The sequence below is a fragment of the Leptopilina heterotoma genome, unplaced genomic scaffold, assembly GCF_015476425.1.
Source record: "Leptopilina heterotoma isolate Lh14 unplaced genomic scaffold, ASM1547642v1 Lhet_99, whole genome shotgun sequence".
NCBI classification, from domain to species: domain Eukaryota; kingdom Metazoa; phylum Arthropoda; class Insecta; order Hymenoptera; family Figitidae; genus Leptopilina; species Leptopilina heterotoma.
In genome coordinates, this window is record NW_025111206.1 from 1,420,580 (window position 1) to 1,445,588 (window position 25,009).

Consider the following 25,009-nt stretch of genomic DNA (forward strand, 5'->3'; position numbering starts at 1 on the left):
ACTTCTTACTAATTTGGAAGTAGAGAGTAAGCAGGCAAATGTTTCGCTTCTTTTAATGTGTGTAAAAACTACATTCTTTTTAAATTTCGCGATAAAGTACCTCTAAAAGGAATTTGATTCTAATTGACGAAAAAATGCACTCCCAATTAAATAACGATAATAATTTGACAAAAATTTTAAAATTAAATTCTCTATTTGAATTTTTAGAATTTTGTTATTTATTTAAAAAAAATTTATTTTATATAAACGTCTATATTTTTACAGAAAAGTTTATTTTACAGAAAAATTTCTTTTTTACAAAATTTTATTTTACAGACAAGTTTATTTTACATATTTTAATTTTCATCTTCTTCTTTTTTTTATAAAAAAAATAAAATAAAAACAAAAAGGAAGTTTTCATTATTCTCACAAAAAACTGTTTTATTGCGATAAAAGCAAAAATACTATTTTGGCTCAAAAGGTTTGTTTTCGTTACATAATTTTTTTTCTAAATAAAAATGATTTATCTAACACAAAAAAAATAGAAGAATTCTCTATAAAGAATTTGCATATAAAACAATAAGCGATCTAGATTTCTAATGTTTCCAGTCATTATTTATGTACATTATAAATACAGTAAAACGCATCGATCATTTTCTGCTATTTTGAGCACTAAGTAATTTGTTATAAGTTAAATGCAATCTATTGTGTAATTACGGAAAAGAATAACTTAATAAATATACTTCATAAATATCAAACTCTGTAAATAAAGAAAAATTAGATTGAATTTTTTTTTTTTTTGCGCAAACTGCAATTGTTCATATTTTTTTTCTACTCCCATTATTATCAGGAAGTATTCTATATTTTTTTAATTTTTAATAAAAAAAAAATAATTCTTGATTATTTTAAAATAATAATTTTTAATTAAATTAATTTTTAATTTAATTAATTTATAAAAAAAATTTAATCAATCGAATTTTTCTTATCGTCAATCAAACATTAATTCACAAGTTCTTTGGCCATCTTCGTTAAGAAAAAAAAAAACAGAAATTTAATTTAAAAAAAAAATTTTACTGACTTGGCTGTTAATATGGCAACACACACTTTTTGATTTTGTTTTGCACTAGGGGAAAAAGCACTCTTTTTTTCCACAAACTTTTTTTTTTTTTTGCACTTGGAAAGTTTTCTTCAATAGGCATCGGGATTATCTTTGAGATTCATACCAATTTGATTTCCAAGATCGTGTCGAAATTCATTTATTGACACTTTCGATTGCTGCAAAAAATAAATGAAAAATTATTTTATGTTAATTTCTATATATGATTCTTTAAATTCTCTTTTTTGAAAATTTAAAAAAATATCTTACATTTATAGCATCTTTCCATTCGATATTAAAAAGTCGAACGAGACCCTTAACATTACGTCGAATAAGTCCTTGTAAAAATGATCTTGTTAGGACAAAAGGTGCTGGAGTTGTTGTGGCATTAGTGTCACTTGTCGAATTTTCAGTGAGACTTTTTTCCGTTGTTGTTAATACAATCATACCAGAACCTGGTTTTTTTGTTGTTGGATCTGGTTGAATGCCATTGCTAATTAGATCTGATATTTGACTAATTGCCGAACGAGTTTCATTCACCGACTGAAAGATTAAGCTCTTGAATTATTTTTTCTTAATTTTCAATCTATTCATAATTTTTTTTTTATTATTCTTTCTTTTTTCTTGTTATTTTCTTATTCTATTTTTTATTTTTTCCTTTTTTTGTTATTAACTAGTTATTAACATAAAATGAAATAAAATAATACAACATAGAAAATAAAAAATTAAACACAGACATAAAATAGAGCATAAAACATAAAACATTAAAAAACGGAAGTAAAACAGGCCAAAAGTAGAATATAGCGAAATAAAAATAGAATAGAACACAGGAAATAAAAAATTAAACAAAAGAAAAACAAAATAGAGCATAGAACATAGAAAATTAAAATTTTAACCTGAACATAAAATACAACAGAGAACATAATAATAGAAACACAACATAGAAGTCAAAAACATAAAGAATAAAAAAAATAAAATAGAACATAGAACATAGAAAACAAAACATAAAGAACAAAAAAAATAATCTTAAAAAAAGGAATTAGAAAATAAATCATAAAGCACAAATAATAAGCAAAATAGAACATTGAGCATAGAAAATAAAACAAAGAACGAAAAATAAGCAAAATTGAACATAGAACATAGAAAATAAAACACAAATTTTCTAAGGATATCAAATTGAGACAAAAAGCGTATCAAAATTGTTGCGAAGCAACGTTTTGATACACCTTTTGTCTCAATTTGATATCCTTAGAAAATCTGTGAATATAAAGAACAAAAAAAATAAGCATAGAAAGTAAAAATAAAAAATAAAAATAAAAATAAAAAAAAAATAAAAAAAATAAAAATAACAAAAAAAAAAATTGAAATATAAAAATAAAAAAAAAAGAACGCAGCATAAGAAAAATGTGCGAGAAAAATACAAAATTGCAAAAAAAAAAAAAAATATTCTACAAGTGAATGACATTCAACAAGAAGAAAGTTAGTTAAATAATAATGAATCAAATGATATTTCAGGTAAAGGAATGTACACAATTCCGGTTCAAATATCATTCAAGGTGGTAGCCTTCGAAAGAGGAGATCAACGTTGGAGGGTTCGATTCCCACTTTGAAATTTTTGCAAGGTTAAAATAAGAGAGAAAAAAAACCCCCTGCGAGGTCAGTCATGTATATTTATATATTTATAGTAAAAAGAAAGGGAATTAATCAGGTTTTGAATCTCTTCCGGAAAAATTTTCTTGTCTCCTTTGTAGCAATTTTCCAGACTACGACCTTGTTGTCATTAGTGACTAACATTCACATATAGATATTTATTTCGACTCCTGTACAGTATACTACCAAATGAACAGCTACGCTCTGATGAAAAAATACCGCAAGGCGTTTTACCTAATTAACATTTTATTTTCACATTTTATGCGAAAAAATTGTTCTACAAATATTTTTCCTTCTTTTATTTATTCATTTTTATTACAAAAACACTACTAATTATTGCTAGTCAAAATTAAATAGTTAAAATTTTTTATTAAATAATTGTTTACTTTTTTTATTCAATATAAATAAACAAAAAATTATTTTCAATATAATTACTAAATAATAAATAAATATTTATAATGTAATTACTAAATAATTATTTAGAATGTAATTACTAAGCAATTATTTATAATGTAATTACTAAGCAATTATTTATAATGTAATTACTAAGTAATAATTTATAATATAATAAATAAATAATTATTTGAAATATGATAAATATTTCGATTAAAAATTTATCGATGATTTTTAGAAAAACATAAATGTAGTTACGTTTTGCGAAAATTTGCCCTAAATTGTTATTTAATTCTTTTATTTATTATTCATAAAAATTAATCGATTATTGTTAGTAAAAAATTGAACTGTTTTGAAAATTTGGTTTTGAAAAACTTTTGAAAAATTTCCATTAAATAATTATTTACATTTTTCATTTACATTATATTATTAAAAATATTTTCATCATTTGGAGTTAAAAATTAAATAATTATATGTTTTGAAATATTTTTTATTAAAATTATATACTCTTTCTAGGTATTTGATAAACCAATAGATAAATAATTCATTTTATTAAACAAACATTCATATTTTTTAGTAAAAATTTGATCGTTACGTTTTTCAAAGTTTTTTATTAAATAATTATTTACAATTTTAATTGTATAAAAAAAGTAAATAAGCACTAAATAATTATTTATTTTAATATTGTATAAAGAAATAAGTAAATAAATTTTATTTTTATTAAAAATTTTTCAATTATTTTTAGCAAAAAATAAATCGTTAAATTTTGCTAAAATAATTATTTACTATTTTTGTTATATATAAAGAAATTAATAAATTTTTCTATCATTTTTAGTAGAAATTAAATCGTTACGTTTTGCAAAATTTTTTATTAAATAATTATTGGCACTAAATACATTATATTAATTATTAAAAGATTATTAAAAATAAATTAAATAAATAAATTGACACTAAATAATTATTTTTTTTATCCTATAATAAAAATAGGTAAATAAATTATTTTTATTAAAAAATTTTTCACTTATTTTTAAGAAAAAATAAATAGTTAAACATTTTGCAAAAATTTACAATTAAAAATAATTATTTACTATTTTTGTTATATGAATAAATAAACAAATTTATTGGTCATTTTTAGTAAAAATTAAATCGTTACGTTTTGCAAAATTTTTTATTAAATAATTATTTACATTTTAAATTGTATAAAGAAAAAAGAAAAAAAAAAAAGAAAAAATAAATAGTTAAACATTTTGCAAAAATTTATTCTAAAAATAATTATTTACTATTTTTGTTATATAAATAAATAAAAAATTTATCGATCATTTTAATTAAAAATTAAATCGTTACGATTTGCAAAATTTATTATTAAATAATTATTTACATTTTAAATTGTATAAGGAAAAGTAAATTGGCACTAAATAATTATTTTTCTTATCGTATAAAGAAATAAGTAAATAAATTTTTTTTTTGTTATAAATTTTTCAATCATTTTTAGCAAAAAATAAAGTTACATTTTGCGAAAATTGTTATTAAAAAAAAACGTAACCAAAAATGAAAAATGGATAAAAAAATTTCAATTATAGAAAGAAATTCAATACAAACAATTTTTTTTTCACATAAAATTATTACATAAAATTGTAAAGTGAAATAATTTCAAAAATATTTGCGATCTTTTTTCCTCATTCTCGAGTTTTTAAAAGAAGGAAAAGGAACATTGATGGTACCCATTTAATGATGAGTTATGTGACGTTAATATTTTTAATGACAGTGAAATAATATGATATAAAAATGAGAGTACCGGAAGTGTGAATTTTTAAAGCTCAATCTAATGAACATCATAATTTCTAATTTATATTTGAAGCTTATAATTATTAATGCATAAAAGCAATGTTTTCCGCGTACAAAATATATAAATACATATATATATAATATAAAAATAAAATATTCTTTGTAAATTTCTTTTTTCAAACAACAAACCTCAAAGGCAACTCTAAACAAGGTCCATAAAATTCCAGGTCTTTGTTTCTGAGTTTGTCTAGCCACTCGTCTAATTTCTTCCTGAGAAAGAACATTTCCCAATGATGATAATGATGATGATGGTGATGATGATGATATTTTATCGTTCAATGAACTTCCCGCCTTAATGTACTCGGAATTATTTTCTTTCATAGACAAAGAATTGTTGTTTACAGTTTTTCTCAATTCAACTTTCATGTTGTCAAGTTCACGGAAATAATTTAATTGAGGCGCAGCATTCTTTTCTTTCGACAAATCTTTATGTGTTTTGTAACTTTTATCGTTCACGTAATAATTATAATATAAATCCGAGGATACAGCTTCACTTGGCCGATAATCATTATAATTATTATTACGTGCCTTTAACTTCGAGTGCTCTGAATTCACTGAAATTTTATACCTATAATTATTAGGATAATTCCCCCCGGCTGGTGGATGATTTTTTTCAAAAAAATTTCCATTGTTTTCACTTGAAATCATATATCCGGGTTGTTTTCTTTCTATTTTCAATTTATCATTTAACGATAAAATATCATTAGCCACAATTTTCCTGTACAGCAGAGTATTTAACACTAGCCAAATTATGCCAATTACCAGATTCATCTGGAAAATTAATTTAAAGTCAAATTTATTAATTAAAAATTCCCTTTTAACTCAAATGCGTTAAATTAAAATTAACTATATATATAATTACTACACAAATTATTATCAAATAAAAAAAAGAAAAGAAAAAAAAACTATAATATTATTATATTATTATTAACTATAATATTAACTATCAGCTTCTGTTTTTTTTTTCTTTAAAAAATATTTTTTTGACACATTGAAAATATGCAGTTATTTCTTTATGATTTAAAAATAAAATAATATTAGAAATTAGAAAATTCAAAAACAAATTATGAATTTTTAAAAAAATATACCCATTTTGTTTATTAAATGATTGTTTTCAAAGACAAATTTCGTTTGACTGATATAAATTACACAAATTTTTTTTTCTTTTTAATTATAAAAAATATTAGAAAATTGTTAATTTTTCAAAAAATCCATTCTTTCCTTTTGGGGAAAAAAAACATAAGATATTCCCGTCTCTTAATATTTATGTAGAAAATTTTCAATTTTCATAAGAAAATAATAGCATTAATTTTATTTACTAATTACAATTTTCTTAAGAATGGAAAAAAATGTTTATAAATTCTATTTGTCAATTACAAATTTTAATTGAAAATGAAATTAAAAATCAAATTGAAAATCAATTTGAAAATAACAATTTTTGAATTTTTATAGAAAATAAAGGAAAAAATTTTACTCAAAAAAAAAAAAAAAAAAACTACAGAATTGTCAGTCAAAAGAATGAAAAATTTAATTTTTATTACAAAAATTCTACGAGAATTCAATTATTTAATAATAAAAATAAATAATTTATTGAATAATATTGAATTCTTTTGACGAATTTTAATAAAAATTTTAAGAATAATTATACATTTTTCGAGGAATTCATTTAAAATTATTGTATTAAAAATAATTGAAATCCTATACGATGAATTTTATTAGTTATAAAAATAATTGAATTTTTGCAACGAATTTTATTTAAATTTTTCAAAAATAATTGAATTTCTGAGAAAAGTTTAATTATTATTTATAAAGATAATTGAAATGTTGACGAGGATTTAAAAAATTTTTTGAACATAATTATTGAATTTCTGCGAAGAATTTTATTCTTTTGAAAATAATTCAATTTCAATCATTTATTTAATTCAATAAAACTTTTTCAAAAAAATTAATCCTTAAAAGTATGAAAAATTTAAATTGTCAAAGATTTCAATTTAAAAGCTTTTCAAAATTCAATTATTTCTCAAAAAAAAAACACACTATAATGCTTTGAATATTCTATTGTAATCTAAAAAATTAACTGAAATTAATTTTTAAATTAATTTTTCTTAGAAAATTTAACGAGAAATCAATTATTTAAATAGATACAAAAATAAATAATTTATTGAATAATTAAATATTTCTTAAAATTGAATTCTCATAAAGAATTTTATCAACGAACTTTGAAATAATTAAATTCCTTTGATAAATTTTGATAAAAAATTTTTTTTTTATGAATAATTACAAATTTTTGAGGAATTCGATTAAAATTGTATTAAAAATAATTGAAATTCTGCTATGACTTTTATTATTTATGAAAATAATTGAATTATTGCAAAAAAATTTATAATTTGTAAATAATTGAATTCCTGTGAAATTTTTATTATTTATGAAAATATTTAAATGTTTGCATATAATTTTATTAATTTTTTTTTTTTAATAATTGAATTCTTTTGGAGAATTTTATTAAAATAGTAGATATTGAAAATTATTGAATTAAGGAAAATTTTTGAAAATAATTGAAATGTTGCCCAGAATTTTGTTAACATTTCTGAAAATAATTGAATTTCAGAAAATAATTTTATTATTTATATTTATAAAAGAAAATTGAAATTTTGACGAGTTTAAACAATTTTTGAACATAATTGAATTTCTACGAAGAATCTTATTACTTTTGAAAATAATTGAAAATAATTGACTTTCTTCAATCATTTGTTCAATTTAATTAAAATTTTTCAAAAAAATTAATTCTGTACAATTATTAGTTGAAATTTTAAAAAATTCAAATTTTCAAAGATTTTAATTTAAAACCTTTTCAATTATTTCTAATAAAAAATCACACTATAATGCTTTTAATATTCAATTATTATCTACAATTTTAACCGTAATTTATTTTTAAATAAATTTTTATGAGAAAATTCTACGAGAATTCATTTATATAATTAAAAAAAATTAATTTATTGATTATTTGAATGTTTCTGAAAATTTAATTCTCATAAAGAATTTTATCAACAAATTTGTAAATAATTGCGAATTATTTTGACGATTTTTAATAAAATTTTTAAGAATAATTACATTTTTCGAGAAATTCGATTAAAATTGTATTAAAAATAATTAAAATTCTGCGATGATTTTTATTATTTACGAAAATGATTAAATTTCTAAAAAGAATTTTATTATTTAAGAAAATAATTGAATCCCTGTAAAAAATTTTATTTATAAAAATAATTGAATTATTGTGAAGAAATTGATAAAAAATTTGTTAATTGAATTCCTGTGAAATTTTTATTATTTTTGAAAATAATTTAATGTTTGCGTAAAATTTTATCACGTATTAAAAATTAATAATAGAAAAATTGTTAAATATATAAATCTATTTTCAATATAAAAAATACGATTCTGACTATATATTTATTTATATTTTTATTTATTTAGGTTCAAACGAGTTCTAAAAGTATAACATTACTATTATCGAAAATAGTAAATTCGTTATTGGATAAAATTTCCCTCTCGTTGTAGCAATGCTCTCGCGGTCAAAGCACAAGATATCCCTCGGACATATAGATTAACTAATAATCAATTTTTTTTCCTATTCAATTTTTCAAACAGATTAGCGAAAGTCTATAAATTTTTAAAAAAGGTCATCGTTATGTAAGATATCCTAATTGGGTTTGAAATGAAAGTCTATCCTCGAGTCTAGGATCTTCGAATGTTAAAATGCCTTTAAAATATCAAGATAACAATTACCTGTGATTTAAAGCATCTTTTATTATTCTCTCCTTCTCTCTTTCTTTATTTTTAGGACCTTTAGGCATACTATTAATTCAACTCACGTATAAATCTACTTACTCTTAGTCTCACTATTGGCAAATAAGTACCAGTTAAAGATGTCAGTTCTTGAAATATTTCTCCCCATTTAGATTTGCTAATCTTTAATCGTAATAAACTGAAAAAAAAGTGTCTAAGATTTCAAGCTAGCCAATTCAATTCACGTTTCGATTTCTTGACCAATTTTTTGTTGCTGATAAAACTTGTTTTGCGTTTTCGAGGAAATATTTTATTTCGTGATTTTAGGAGGAAAATTATTTCTTAGAAGAAAAACGTCTTCGTTTTATTATAAATTTAATGTTAATTAATGTTAATGTTAATTTTTAATTATTTTTTATGAAAATAATTGAATTCCTCAAAAAAAATTTTGAGGATAATTGAATTTTTGCGAAGGAATTTATAAAAAATTTTTAAATAATTGAAATTCTGAGAAATTTTTTATTATTTATGAAAATAAAATTAAATATTATTTTTGGGAATTTGAAATTAATCTGAAAATATAATTGAAATTTGGGGAAGAATTTTGTTATTTATATAAAGATAATTGGAATTTTGACGAAAATTTTTTTAAAATTTGAAAGATAATTGAATTTTATGAGAAGAATTTTATCACTCTTGAAAATAATTGAATTTCTGCAAAATTTTGTAATTTTTTCCAAAATTGGATTTTTTTAGTGTTTTAAACAAAAATTTGAATTACAAATTTTTAAATTCTATTATTTAAAAATTTGCTACGATTATTCAAAAATTTAATTCAGATGAGACAAATTTTTTCATTCCTTCGTAAGATAAATTGTTGCATTTCACAAAATTAAGAATTTAATTGATTTTATTTAAATTGATTATTATTCGAACTTTAAAAATTATTACTACGATTATTTCAAAATTTAATTCACAGAATTAAGAATTTAATTGATTATTATTTGAATTTAAAAAATTATTGCTACGATTATTACAAAATTTAATTCGGATGAGACAAATTTTTTCATTCCTTCGGAAGACAAAATTGTTGCAATTCCCAAAATTAGGGATTTAATTGATTTATTTTTAATTGATTATTATTTGAATTTTAAAAATTATTGCTACGATTATTACAAAATTTAATTCAGATGAGACAAATTTTTTCATTTCTTCGGAAGATAAATTCCTAATGAATTTCATTTAATTTATTGATTTTTTATCGATTAAATAATTGTAATAATTTTTTATTTTACTCTTTAGTGTAAATTTATTTCGCTATTTTTTTATTTGCTTTTTTATTAACTTGTTTCTCGAAATATTCAATTTTCTTTATTTTAACAACTTTTTTTAAAGCCGATTGCTTTGAATTTTTAAATTTATAATAATTTTCGTAACTGAGTTAGCTATTTGATACTTAATAGCGATAGTTTTATTTGATTTTATATTTTAAATTTTATTTGATCCCTATACGGATTTGATGCTCAAGAAATATAATAATTTCTAATATTTAGGTCAAAATTTAATTAATCAAATTAATTATACCTAATATTTAGGAATTTTTAATTTTTTAAATTTCAACTTAATATTTTCTTTGTCCCTAAGAATATTTATTTTTATTCAAGACTTTTAAGATATAGTCAAAAATAAGTAATAAAGCAATAGATGACAAATATTCTTTGTCGTAGAATAAAATAGAAAACAAGATAATTTATTTTTTTAAATAAAATTTTCTCCTGTTTTTATCTCATATTATTCTTTTCCTGTAATTTTTCTTTAATTTTCGTTTTTATTTTTCATATTTTAATATTTTTATTTTACTATTTATTATTTATTTTTATTTTTATTTTTTTTATTTTTATTATTTATTTTTTTTTATTATTTATTTTTGATTATTTTATTTATTTCATTTTTCCCAATATACTTTTTTTTATTCTTTTGTCTTATTGTCAATAAGTGTGTGCATTCTTTTTTTTTGTGTGCAATTGGGTCAATATACTCGTTTGCTATTTATAATTTTATAATCATGAAATTTTTTTTTATTTCATTATGCAATGATTGCAGAATAATCTTAAGTAGTTTATAAAATTGATTCCTTCCTCTTTTGACGAAACGATTACGTTTGTCAATTGTCTTCTCTTCTTTTAAGTCGATTTGTTTTTTGCGTGATGGTGTTGAAGAGGCAATTTCATTAGGAATTTTTCACTTTTAGATAATTTGAAAATTTACATTCAGGAGAGAAAGTCCTTATATTGGAAATTTGCATACGGAAAAAGAAGATTTGTCTAAAATAGCATATTGTGAAATTTATTGACAGAGACGACACAGTTCCCGAGATTATAGAGTTTCAGTTTATTTTCCTTATTACAAAAAATTAATTATAAACTATTTATAAATAATTATTTTTTATATTTTATTTATTACTATATGTTGATTATTTTACATTTTATTATTGTTTATTAATTTATATTTTATAATAAATAAATAAATAAATTATTATGTTTTAATATTTTTTATTTATTTTTTTATTATTATTTTATTATGTTTATTACTATGTTTATTTTTTACCTCATTATTATGTTTATTAATTTATTAAATAAAGTTACAAAAATGATAAATTTTAAAAGTCAAAGCAATCAACTTGAAAAAAAAATTGTTAAAATAGAAAAAAATCAATTTAATAGTTCTAAATTTCCATCCATTAAAAAATATGACGAAATTGACTTTTAGAAAAATTTAGTTAAGAGAAGTTTTACTGAAAAATTTTCTAATATGCGATAAGATCACAAATTATATATGTAATATTAAGAATGTTGTTTCTTGCGATAATATCTTCATTAGGAAAGAGATTTGAAAGAGAAAAATTTAAACACGAGTGTATAATAATAATTTATAATTCCAACACTTATAAATTTATTACAAACCATGATATTAAAATGTAATTTAAATTTCTAATTGCACCCGAATTTAAAATGAATTATAATTTCGAAAGTGATAAATTATTATATTGATTAAAAAGTTTTCATTCAAATGAGATCACAGAGAAGAATTTTTGTCATATATTGTGGACACGAAAAATTTTTTGATGATCAATTTTTCGTGCACGCCACTGTGACGTCATTTGGAAAACGTGACCTTAATTTAAAAATTGAGTCTTTTTTTACGCAACGCAAGGTAAATCCTTTTACGTTAAATGAAAAATTCATTTTTTATTTTGGTTTACGGTTTGCCAAAAACAAAAGAATTTAATTTGCAAATATTTCAATAAATTTATATTTATTTATTTATTAATTTCAATAAATTTATGTTTATTTATTTTCAAATATAAATTAATTTAATAAGTAATAATTATAATATTAAATAATTAATAATTAATAATCAATATAAAAAATAAAAAAAAACGAAAAATAAAAAAAAATTAAAAAATAATTTAAATAATTTAAAAATGAAATTAAAAGTCGAAAATAAAAATATGCAATAAGAGTAAATTGAAGAAATGATTCTAATGTCAAATCACAAGTAGAAAAGGATGTGAAAATTTTTCTTTTTCTGGATAATAAAATGCCTCATATTATACAGGGTAATATAATTAATATAATTCTATTTTAATACACAGTGAAATGCAAGAAACGAGAATATAGTCGATATTGTTAACTCTTTTTTTTTCCTCTCATATTCGATATAACTATATGTAATTGTAAAATAGAAATTTTAAGAGATCGGAAAAATAAAATGTCAATTTTTGCCTTTCTCGTAAATAAATGATTTCAAATGATTTTGTTAACGATTTACTTTTTCCAAGTTATGTGCTGCGAATAGAGCATTTCCCACTCATAATACCCCCCTGAGACTTTCTACGCAACTTCCGCGAGACATTTCAACAAAGATTTCTATTGATTACGAAAAAACAGCATTGCACCAAGTTCCAAAACTTATTAATAAATAAATTAATTAAAAAAAAATTTTCAAAAACAGTCTTTTTTTATATTTTTGATTAAAAGGAAAAAATAGTTTACATGGGCCAAAAAAATTTTTATTATTAAACAAGAAAATGTTTCGAAAAGAATTTATTTATTTATTAATAAAATAAATTTTATAAAACATTATTAATAAAATATATTATTAGTAAATTATAGTTTTTATTAATATATATTTAATTGTTTCTTTAGTTCAAAATCAAACGCAAATATTTTATTCACAGGGAAAAATACAAATATTTGTAAATAAATAAATTTTATTCTTAAGTAATTAATATAATTGTTATAATTAGTGAATATTATTAAAAAGCGAAATAAAAAATTAAGTAAAATATAGAAAACATAAGGGGGAAAAATCAATTAGTATTTGAATTGAATTAATTTGAATTTAATTGAAAAATAAAAAGAATAGAAAATAAAAATTTAATCGATTGTAAATTATTTCATTAAAACTAAATTAAAATAATTGTAAATAACGTAATTAGTACTAAAGGTAATTAATTAATAAACATTTTAAAAAAATATTAAAAGACAATTATGAATAGTGAAAAATAATACAAATAATAAAAAAATAGAAGTAAAAAATAATGCAAATAATAAAAAATAATACGAATAATAGAAAAAATTAAATTTTAATATAAAAGTAAACAATAATAAAAAATTAATTTCAGTTTGAAATTAAATTTTAAAAAAATTAATTGAGGAAAATTAAATTGGAAATAAAAAATTTAGTTAATAAAACCAAAAAAAGAAAATATTTACAAAAATTGCAGATTAGAAAAATAATTTTCAACAACTGGAAAATAGTTTTAATGTCCCATAAAAACGTAACAAGGCGAAGAAAATTTGAAGGTCAATAATTCCCAATAAATAAAAAAGTAAGTAAGTGAAGAAAATAATAAAAATAAAGTAAACAAAATAAATAAAGAACTAAATAAATATATAAATAAATTAAATTAAACAAATTAAAAAATTAGAAAAATAAAATAAATAAAAAGATTAAATAAAACAAAATAGTTTAAAGAAAACGAATAAAAATGATTAAAAACCAAATTCCAGAAAAATCTACTTGATTATAATGTTTGCACAATACCTAAAGAGGGAAAAAAAAATCAACAAACAACAAGTTCTCGATTATTTTGCATTGAGAAATGAAAAACAGAAAAAAAAATGAAGCACAAAACAGTACATACCATACGATAAATAGGAATGCATAGAGGGTCCTGTAAATCACATTAGACACATGGAGTCTATTTGATAGTTAAATGGATTATTTTCACTAAAGATTGTTAAACGATAGTGATTATTTCGCGATTCTTGACCGAACGATTTCATGATAGTGATTGATAGCTAGTGCCTTTGCCACCGACCAAACGACACTTAACCGTCTTTTGCTTGGGCGAGTCTGGTGGAACCAGGACCACGTGGACCGCTTCAAGCGCACAATTCCATAGTCGTCGTCGTCATCGTCATCGTCGTCATTCACTTTCACTCTCTTATATTTCCCTCGCTTCTGATATAGATGTACTATATAGTTATAAAGTCAGTGAATTCGATCCGACAAACCGACCGACCACGTGTATTTAAGTTACCGCACAATTTTCAAATAGCGAGCACGCGTTTCGATTCAATTATTGCCTATTTATTTAACTTTATTATAATTATCAATTATAAATTATCAATTTCAACCAAAAATTTATTTTTCAAAATTTAAATTAAATTAACTTATGTTTTGTCAACAAAAATGTAAATAAACAAAAATGTAAATAAATAAAAATGTAAATAAACAAAAATGTAAATAAATAAACAAATGGATAAATAAGCGAATGAATAAATAAATTAGTAAATAAACAAACGAGTAAATAAATAAGAAAAGAAATTAATCAATGAATCAGTAACTAAATTAGTAAATAAATGAACAAGCAAACAACTGAATAAAAGAAATTTATAAAAAATAATTCACTCACAAAAAATGAGTGAATTAATTAATGAATGAACAAGAGAATGAATAAATTAATGAGTGAATGAATTAAGAAATAAATAAATAAATGAATACATAAATTAAACAAATGAAAAAACTAATAAATAAATTAATATGTAAATAAATTAGTAAAAAATTAATAAATAAAGGAATAAATAAATGAATGAGTAAACAAAATAAGTAAATTTAACAACAAGCAAACAAACACATAAATAAACAAATATAAATAAAATTAATAAGTAAATGAATAAATCTAAGAATGAATAAATAAATTAATAAACAAATAAATTAATTAATAAACAAATAAATTAATTAATTAATAAACAAATAAATAAATTAATTAATAAACAAATAAATAAATAAATGAATGAACAAGCAAAATCATTAACAATTGACTACTGAATAAAATAAATGTAGAAAATAATAAATAAATTGAATAGTAAGAAAGAAAATTCAATTAAGAAAAAAAATAAACGAATAAATAAATTAATAAGTAAATAAATGAACAAACAAAAAAAGGACTAAAGGAAGGAGTTTTTTTTCGTTTTTATTAAAATAAATTCACTTTCTTAATAATGATAATTATAATAATAAGAATATTTAAAGTAATAATAAATAAAATTAGAAATAAATAAAGAAATCAATAAATAAATGAATGAATAGATGAATCAATAAATAAATGAATAAATAAATACATAAATAATTATTAGAAACATTAATAGTAAAGCAAATAATAAATAAAATTATTAGAAAACTAGAAATAAATTTTTAATATCAAATAATTCGCTCCTCTCGTTTTTATTCTTTAATTAGCCTGGAATTTATTATAAATAAATAAATAAATAAATAAGTAAATAAATAAACAAATAAAAATGAATAATTAAATAAATAAATATTAGAAATAATTTATTACTATTGTTACTATTTTTAATGTTTTTATTGTTACTATATTATTATAATTTACTATCAATATTAATATTTTACTTATTATTGCCATAATTTGACGCAAAATATTACCACTAGCGAGAAAGACAATGGCGCCCTCTGCCAATTAATTTCGACGCGGGCTTTTTTAAATCTTTAAATTTGCTTTACCGTTCCTATATTTCACTAATTTCATTTTGTTAATAACAATAATTATTATAATAAAAATTTTAGAAACATTAATAGTAAAATAAATAATTAATGAATATATAATAAACAAATAAATTAGCGAATGAATAAATTCACAAACCAGAAGATTAAAAATTGAATAAATAATTCAATTTATAAATAAATAAATTTATAAAGAAATTAGTACATAAAATAACTAAGTAAACAAATGAAGAAATAAATAAATGAACACACAAATAAATAAATAAATGCACATACGAATAAATAAATTAACACCAACATTAACTTTAAATTAATTAACAAATTAATTAAATACAGGTAATACTTTAAGATAATACAGGTAATACTGTAAGGTAATACTGTAATTAATAAAAGATGTTAAATAATTAAAATAAATAAAATAAACAAGCAAATTAATAAATGAATCTGCTAACAGTTAAAATTATCCAAATGAAAATACTAAACGTCAATTTCAAATTACATTGTAATTAATTACATTACATTATCAACGTCCTTCTTGGAAAAATTCGGATAAAGTTAGCAAAAAAAAAAATTATAAACCTTGTGTCCCTGCGTAAAAATAATATATAATTATTTTAATTGTCATTACGTGCAAGAAGAAATTCTAGTCTCGTTTTTCTCTTCTTTCTCGAAAGATAATGATATTACATTAAAGTCTGTGTCGAAATGGAGGGGTGGTTGTTTGGTGAGGTGAAATATTTCAAACTAAAAAACTGCAATTTCAACCGAAAAACATAGTGCATATGAATGCAAAGCTAATCACTACCATAAACTTGTCTTACGTGATAAGTTGTCAGAAGTTCCCGCTCAAGTGGAAAGTTCATTCCCGTTTGCCATTATATACTATATGTATATAAATTTTTTTCTTTTCGGTCTTGTGCAATTCTTTTTTTTTTTTTTTGGATTCACGCGGGACAATTATCATTTATATGCCGAAGCATATACATATATATGTGCGACTTACATAAACAATAAGCTAACAAATTGTCAATATAAAGTTCATTTGAGAGAAAATTTTCGACAAAGTAGAAAAAATAGGTTTAATAGGTCGACCTATTTTTGAGCAAAAAAAAAAAATTCTCAACAGAAGAAAAAGAAAAGAAAGAGAAAAATAATAATAAATTTTGGCAACAATTTTTCTAATTCGGAAAAATTTGGGACAAGAGAAAATTCTCATTCAACTCTAAAACATTTCCATTCATTAAAATATATTTGACATTCAATATAAGAGAGAGAGAGAAAAAATTTCAATAACTTCGACACATTTATTACTTCATTTAAATATTCTTTTCTCTTTTTCAAAACATCACAGACAAAAATGCAATAATCTATTTTTAATCACAACTATTATATAAAAAAAAATCAATTCCTAGAAATCTTCATCATTCCAGAAATTCCAGGCTAATTAAAGAATAAAAACGAGAGGAGCGAATTATTCAACATCAAAAATTTATTTCTAGTTTTCTAATAATTTTATTTATTATTTGCTTTCCTATTAATGTTTCTAATAATTATTTATGTATTTATTAAATTTATTTATTCATTTATTTATTCATTCATCTATTCATTTATTTATTTCTAAATTTATTTATTATTTATTAATTTATTTATTTATTTATTTTAAATATTCTTATTATAATTATCATTATTAAGAAAGTGAATTTATTTTAATAAAAACGAAGAAACAACTTTAAAGATTTGAAAAGCCCGCGTTAAAATTAATTGACAGAGGGCGCCACTGACTTTCTCGCTAGTGGTAATATTTTTGCGTCAAATTATAGTAATAATAAGAAAAATTATAGTATTGATAATAATAGATAATAATATAGTAATAATAAAAATATGAATAGGAACGATAATAGTAATTAATTATTTCTAATATTTATTTATTCATTAATTTATTTATTTTAATTATTTATTTACTTATTTACTTATTTACCTATTTACATATTTACTTATTTATTTATTAATTTATTTATCTACTTATTTATTTATTTCTTTACTTACTTATTAAATATGTAATATAAAACAAAACTTTTACAGCAACAAAGGAATAAAAAATTATAAACATATTCCAGACAAACGAAAGAATTCAAATTGTTTTCGAAATCCCACTTGGAATATATTGTTCGTCAGTCTCTTTAAAAGTTTTATAATACAATTCAAAAAGAAACATGTCTAGAATGTGACTTTTATAAATTGAATTGAAGAACAATATTCAACTCCTTAGAAGAAATTGCAAAATATCTTTTTTAATTTGACAGCAACAGGTTAACTTTCGAATAAAACCTTTTCCTCGTTCTCCTATAAATATCATAGAAGAGAATATTACATTAAGAAGAATTCATGCAACAGAGAATAACACATAGAAAAGTGATCTTCGACCTTCTTCTATTTTATTTCTCACATATTATTTGCTATTTGGAGGAATGGAAAAAAAATTAATTTCCAGAAAAAAAAATTATATCTGTGTTCGCGAAAATATTTCAAAAAAACTCACTAATTAACATTTGACCTTAAAACGTTTATTATATCATAATCCTTGTAACCAATACATTTTGATTTGTGAGCAAAACTTTCCCTCTTTTCTCAATATCACAAAATTTTGACAATTTACTAACTTTTAATTTTTTATCTTAAAAGTGTGTTTACTATCATTTTTTAAATAATTCTATTTTATTATTTTTGTTTTTCTATTTTTTTTTATTTTTCCTACATGTCATTTTTTTCGATTTGATAAAGAAACTTTTAGAGACAAAATTTTTAACTTACAATTAGCCTTTTTATTCTCTACAGATGTAAACAAATAAATTAATAATGTAATTAATTAATTAATAGGTAAGTAAAAAATTATATAAATAAGTTAATAAATAAATAAATTTGTAAATAAATAATTTAGTTTACAAATAAATTTGTAAATAAATAATTTAGTTTGGAAATAAATTAGTAAATAAATAAGAAAGTAAATAAATTATTGAATAATTATTAAATTATTTATCTACTAACTCACCACTTATTTGTTTATTTACAAAAAATTTTTAAAAATTTATTAAAACTTATTAAAATTTATTATTAAATAAATAAATAAACAATTTACTTAAAAGTGTACTCGTGAGATTTACAGCTTTTTTTCTAATAAAAAAATCACCTAAACTTTGAATATATAAGAAATATTCCATGAACTAATAATTAAAAATATATAAAAATTGTTATTACTACTTTTCTTTTATTTTACAACTTTTTTTTCGAAATAATTATTATAATTCCGATATTTTAAAATAGTTCCAATAAAAAAGTGCCTTCCTTTTTTAAAATAAAAAATTTTCGGCTATAATAATTGTAACACTTTTTAAATAATTATTATTACCTATACTTTTTAAGTAATAATTACAATACTTTCTATTCAGATATAATTACAGTAATACACACACTTTTTGAATAATTATTAAAACACTCAACTGTTTAAGGGAAAATTATTAAAACACGCTTTTTAAAAATAATTATATTACAAATTTCACTCTTTAAAACAAATTTACAATTTATTACACTGTAATTAAAAATGGTAATTAAGAAAAAAAAATAATTTTTTTTTCTTTATGGAAATATATATTTAATATAGAGTGAAATGTATATTTAATTTCAGCGGGAAATTTGGATTTAATTTTTAAATGAGAGTAAATTCAGGAAAGATAGTTTTTTTTCTTTTTTTTAAATTTTTTTCTACTTGAAATCATTAGAAAATTATATCATCCTCTTTAATCCAATTTCACCTTTTCGCAAATTATGTAATTTAACGAGATCGTCCGCTATACCTTAGAAGCGAATGGTCAGACGTATTATGCAACTTCTGGTCCTGTGTGGGTCTTTCCAGAAGTTGAATAATGTTTTATTAGCATCAACAAATCCGATAGTCAATTAGTACGATAAAATGTTCTGAATACAAATCTTACAAATATCGTTTTATGCATTTTGCATATAAAACTAGATCTTTCTTTCTTGATTTTTCAATAAAATAAAATATATGACGTACACTTTACAAAAATTAATTGCATTTGATAAAAATTTAATTATATTGTACAATCCTGTTTCAGTTACGACATTGGATAAAATAATTTTCTTTTATATTCAAGAATTTGAGATAAATCTCTTTTCAATTTGGGCAATTATTTTTTCGATTTTAAATCTATTTGTTTAAATAAATGTACTGTATTAAATACAATACTGTATTGTTTAAATAAATATATAAATTATTATATTAATTTATTAATTAATTAATTACATTTTTGTATTATTATTTAATAATAATAATAATAATAAATAATAAATAATGAAATGAAAATGTTTGTACTAAAAAAGCAAATAAATACATTAATTATTAATAAATTATAAATAAATAAATAAATAATATAAATAATAAATAAATAAATATATTGTCGTTTTTAATTAAAGAAGAAAAAATTGTAGAAAAAGTTACCTTAATAATTAATTGTTGATTGTTATTAATGGGGAAAATTGAATTTTTCACTTGAACATAAACTTGTCAGTTCGAATTGTAAACTGAATACTAACCAAGTTTTCTTCTCAAACGATTAAAGTAACGGAGGATGTTGAAAAACGATAAAATACATGTCACTAATCATGCAATGATGACCACGTGCTCGACATATGTGTGCGTGTGTTGAATACCGGTTTTATGCAAAAATCAACGGCAACACCTCAATAACACAAAAAAAAAAAATGGTTGAATGACTTCGAAAAATATTTTTCTAAATTAATAAACAACAAAAAATTGATTCTCTACTCTTTTTTATTTACAATATTGCCGTACATTAAATACTTACCTATACAAATATTTAAATAAATATAATGAATTTTAATAAATTTTACAATTTATTTTAATATTTCGATTTATTAATTATTGTTAAATAAATAAATGAATTCATAAAAGAAAAAATTAGTGAAATAAAAATATAAGTAAATAAAGAAAGAAATTAATAAAACAATTAAAAATACTAACATTTAATTAGTAACAATTTAGTAAATAAATGATTAAATAATTAATGAATACACGAAAAAGCAAATTAATAAATAAATGAATAAATAAATGAGTTAATAAATAAATAATGAAATAAAAAATTAATAAATAAATCTGAAAGTAATTGGGTAAAGAAAGTAATGAATAAACGAATAAATAATTCGTAAACAAAACCAAAACACAAGGAGTAAACAAAATAAGTAAACAAATTAATAAACAAAAAACATTACAAATATAAACAGCAATAATTGAGTGAATAAATAAATAAGTACATAAAAGAGCAAATAAACAAATTGATAAATGAATGAATAAATAAATGTGTTAAAGTGTGTAAACATTTAATTACAAAAAATAAATAAATGACTGAATGAATGAGTAAATAAATGAATAAACAAATGAATAAATAAATAAGTAAATAAATGTTTAAACAAACGAATAAATAAATAAATTATAGAATAAATTAGTAAACGAATATGTAAATAAATATTTAAACAAACGAATGAATAAATAAATTATAAAATAAATTAGTAAACAAATATGTAAATAAATAAATAAATTAATTAATTAAATAAACGAATAAATAAATAAACGAATAAATTAATAAGTAAATAATCGAATAAATTAATAAGTAAACAAATGAATTAAAAAATTATTGATTGAGTAAACAATAATACTAGAAAAAAATACAAGAATTAATATTTAAAGTTACATGATTATTAATAATTAAAAAAACTATTTCTTCTCTTTTAAAATTTGTTAAGGAGCAGCATCAATATACATCTCAGCGAATTCTGAAGAGACTTTGTGGGGATTTTCATTTATGTAATCTTACACACTTCTCTTACGAGTTCGTGTACCCGTTATGAAACTGACAACGCATATAACACGACTATAAGAAGTTTGTGTGTTGGTGCTAATGAACTACGTTTACCTTGGTCCCTCTCCATTTTACTCGCGTACGTTTTTTTTTTTTTTTTTTTTTTTATTTTTTTTTATAACATTTTTTATCAAATCATCTTATCTCGAAATAGAAACTCTTAATTTCCTATGCAATTTGGAATAATTTAAGGATGCATTACGGGAAAAATTCGTTTGTTTCTTACTTTTACGAAATTTTGTTTCATAACACAAAATGCACTCATTTAATCAGTTCATTATCTATTACAGAGTGCAATTTTGAAAAATTAACATAATTAAGAATTATTTATTATCTTAATTACGTTAATACTCACTTTTAACTTTATCTGATTATTTTCGCTTCGCATTGTTTTAATTCTAATTTTTCCTTCAGTTTTTTTTATCAATTTTTTACACAAAATATTTTGTAAGTAAATATTTATTTTTTTTAATAAAAAATATGACAAAAAAAATATTTAGAAAAATAAATAAGTATTAAAATAAAAAAATAATTAAAAATACCGAAAGTATGTTTGTATTCACAATATTCGTTTCGTTTTATTTTTGCTCTATATTTTAAGTTTATCTATTTTTATACCATTTTCTTTATCATTTTTTTTTAAAATTATTTTTCAAGTAAATATTTTATAAAAAATAATATTTTTAATAAAAAATATCGTAAAAAATAAACAAATAACTAAACATACGGAAAATATATTTATATTTGCAATTTTCTTTCTACTTTTTATTTAATTATTTATTATCTAAGAATTTAAGATTTATTATTATTTCATTGAAAAAATAATAAATAATAATAATTTTTTTTTCTTTATTAGCATGTGAAATTTCAAGAGAAGTTTGAATAATAATTTTTCTTTGGCAAAAATTTCAAACAATTTTTCCTTTTGATTGCAATTATAAATATTAATATATTAAATATAGTTAATATTACTTTTCTTTAAATAGGAAAATAAAAATCATTACTATTCAGTTCGTTTAATGAGTTATAAAAAGGAAAAAAAATATTCAAATTTTAATTATATTGCAAATAATTGCCTCTACTATATATACACTTCAGACCAATTACTCTTATAATTAGCAGTTTTACAACAGTCTGTTTAGAAAATTTAATCGATTTGAGAAAAAAGAAGAATATTGACACACACCAATGGTTATTAATAAAAGAAATAATTTTTATAAAAAAAGGGCGTAGTCCTTGTTTACCTTGATTTTTTTTGTGTAGATGACTCTAAACCTCCTCGTTTGCTTCTCCTCTGAAATGAGATCAATTAGTGCATTATTGCTCTTCAATGAGAGTTCTCAATGCAATAGCGAAAGTAGAACTAGAGTTCAAAACAACAAAATGAAAAGAAAAGAAAAAAAAAATTATAAAACCTATGACTTGCATTTACTTTTATTTCAAAATTTAATAAACGAGCGCATGAAATGTTGAAATATGTGTGAAAATCAGTAATAAACTCACATAAGAGGGAAAAATTCATTAGAGAAAAAATATTTATATTTCGAAACAATTTTTTGTTTTTGAAAAAAAAAATAGTTTTGAATAAAAAGCTTTCTAACAATTTCTGTGTTAATTTTATTAGAATAAACATTAATGTTAAAAGATATAATATAAATATGGTAAACAAAAATATGCACGTGGGAAATTATTTTTAATAAAAATTATTTTCAACGAAAATTATTTCTAATAATTAGAAAAGAATATTAACTTTAAAAATATTCAATATTTATTCATATTTTAATCGATGTATTATTTTCTCAATGAAAATAAAAATTAAAACAAATATTAAATATTGAATTTAGAAATAATCTAAAAAGAAAGAAGAGAAAAAAATTTTGTTTTTAAATATTTGTTTAAAAAATGTCTTCCAACATTTCCAAATGAAGAGAAATGCAATTTCAGAGAAATCAAGATTATAAAATAATTGTATAATAATAAAAAATGTATCAAAGATAATAAACAATAATATATAATAATTATTACTAGCTAATGTTTATTTATTTATTAAAAAAAATGCATCAAAGATATTTTGAGATTCATAATAATTAATTAATAATTTATACTAATGATAAAAATAACAAAAATTATAGAAATAAGTAATAAATTATTATTAAATTATTGTATTTTCGAATAATTATTATCATTTTTAAAAATAATTACTACCATAAGTAAAAATAAAAATATTGTAATAATTATAATATTTAAATATAATAGTAAATATAATAATAAATATAATAGTAAATTTTATAATATTAAATTTAATATTAAATTTGAAAGAAGTTAACAATTTTTCTGAATCAATCTACACAAATAAATTAAATATCTTTAATAATTAAATATCTTAATTAAATTTAATAGTTAAAAATTATTTTTATGTTTGATAATAATAATAGTAATAACAGAAAAAGAAATAGTTGTCAATAGTGACGATTAATTTAATTAAAGTTCAATAAACTAATTATAATATTACAATATTGTAATTGCTACACTGTAAAAAAATTTTATTTTACTCGAAAAGAATTTGAAATGTTTAGAAATAAATTTATAACTCCAATAAATAAACATCACTTTCACGCACTTTTTTTACGATTGACAGCGAGTAAATATTTTTTTTTGTTTCCTCAAAAATGTCAAATTTTTTTTCGTCAATCTCTGATTTTATAAATAATCAAATCACCGAATTGTGGGACAGGTGAGTAAGAAATGCATCTTGGTTGGAAGTAAACTCGGGACTAACGAGATGAGCATAATATTCGTATGGTTACAAACTCTCGAAACGATCACCAAGGTCATCCACATTTTACTAAAAAAAAAAAAAATGTCTTCATCCATTGAAATGATTATATAGTTTTAAATGCTTGCGTGTAAAAAAAAGAGTGAGAGGTCTTTATCATCTTCTCTGAATCATCAAAGTTTGTGATTTCAATTCTTTACTCAAGAAGTCGGGATTTTTTTTTTGGGGGGGGGGGGGGTTTTCATGGAAAATTTCAATTATTTTGGAAAATTAAAAATTTTCTCCAAAAAAAGGGGAATTATTGATAAATAAGTAAATTTTTGTTTGAATTTTAAAGTGTTTTTTTATTTTGGAGTTTTGAATTTTTTTGGGTTCTTATTCGAAAATTTTAATTATTTTCTAAAATTAAAAATTTTCTACCAAAAGAATAGGAATTATTGATAA

General features: G+C 20.1%; 1 protein-coding gene across 4 annotated transcripts; it reads right to left on the reverse strand.

Moving 5' to 3' along the window:
* Positions 1-1,166: 1,166 nt before the first annotated feature.
* LOC122512458 lies at positions 1,167-24,571 on the reverse strand. 4 transcript variants are annotated; one of them, XM_043628294.1, is made up of 5 exons: positions 24,410-24,571; positions 23,034-23,083; positions 5,093-5,734; positions 1,346-1,618; positions 1,167-1,254 (listed from the first exon to the last, which is right to left on the reverse strand). In XM_043628294.1, exons 3-5 carry the CDS (start codon positions 5,732-5,734, stop codon positions 1,168-1,170), a joined length of 1,002 nt encoding a protein of 333 aa, XP_043484229.1. In that variant the 5' UTR covers positions 23,034-23,083; positions 24,410-24,571; the 3' UTR covers position 1,167. The 4 variants fall into 4 exon arrangements, with proteins under 4 accessions (XP_043484229.1, XP_043484230.1, XP_043484231.1 ...); XM_043628295.1 differs by having other exon boundaries at positions 24,509-24,565; XM_043628296.1 differs by lacking the exons at positions 23,034-23,083; positions 24,410-24,571 and adding an exon at positions 20,352-20,455.
* Between the last annotated feature and the right edge of the window lie 438 nt (positions 24,572-25,009).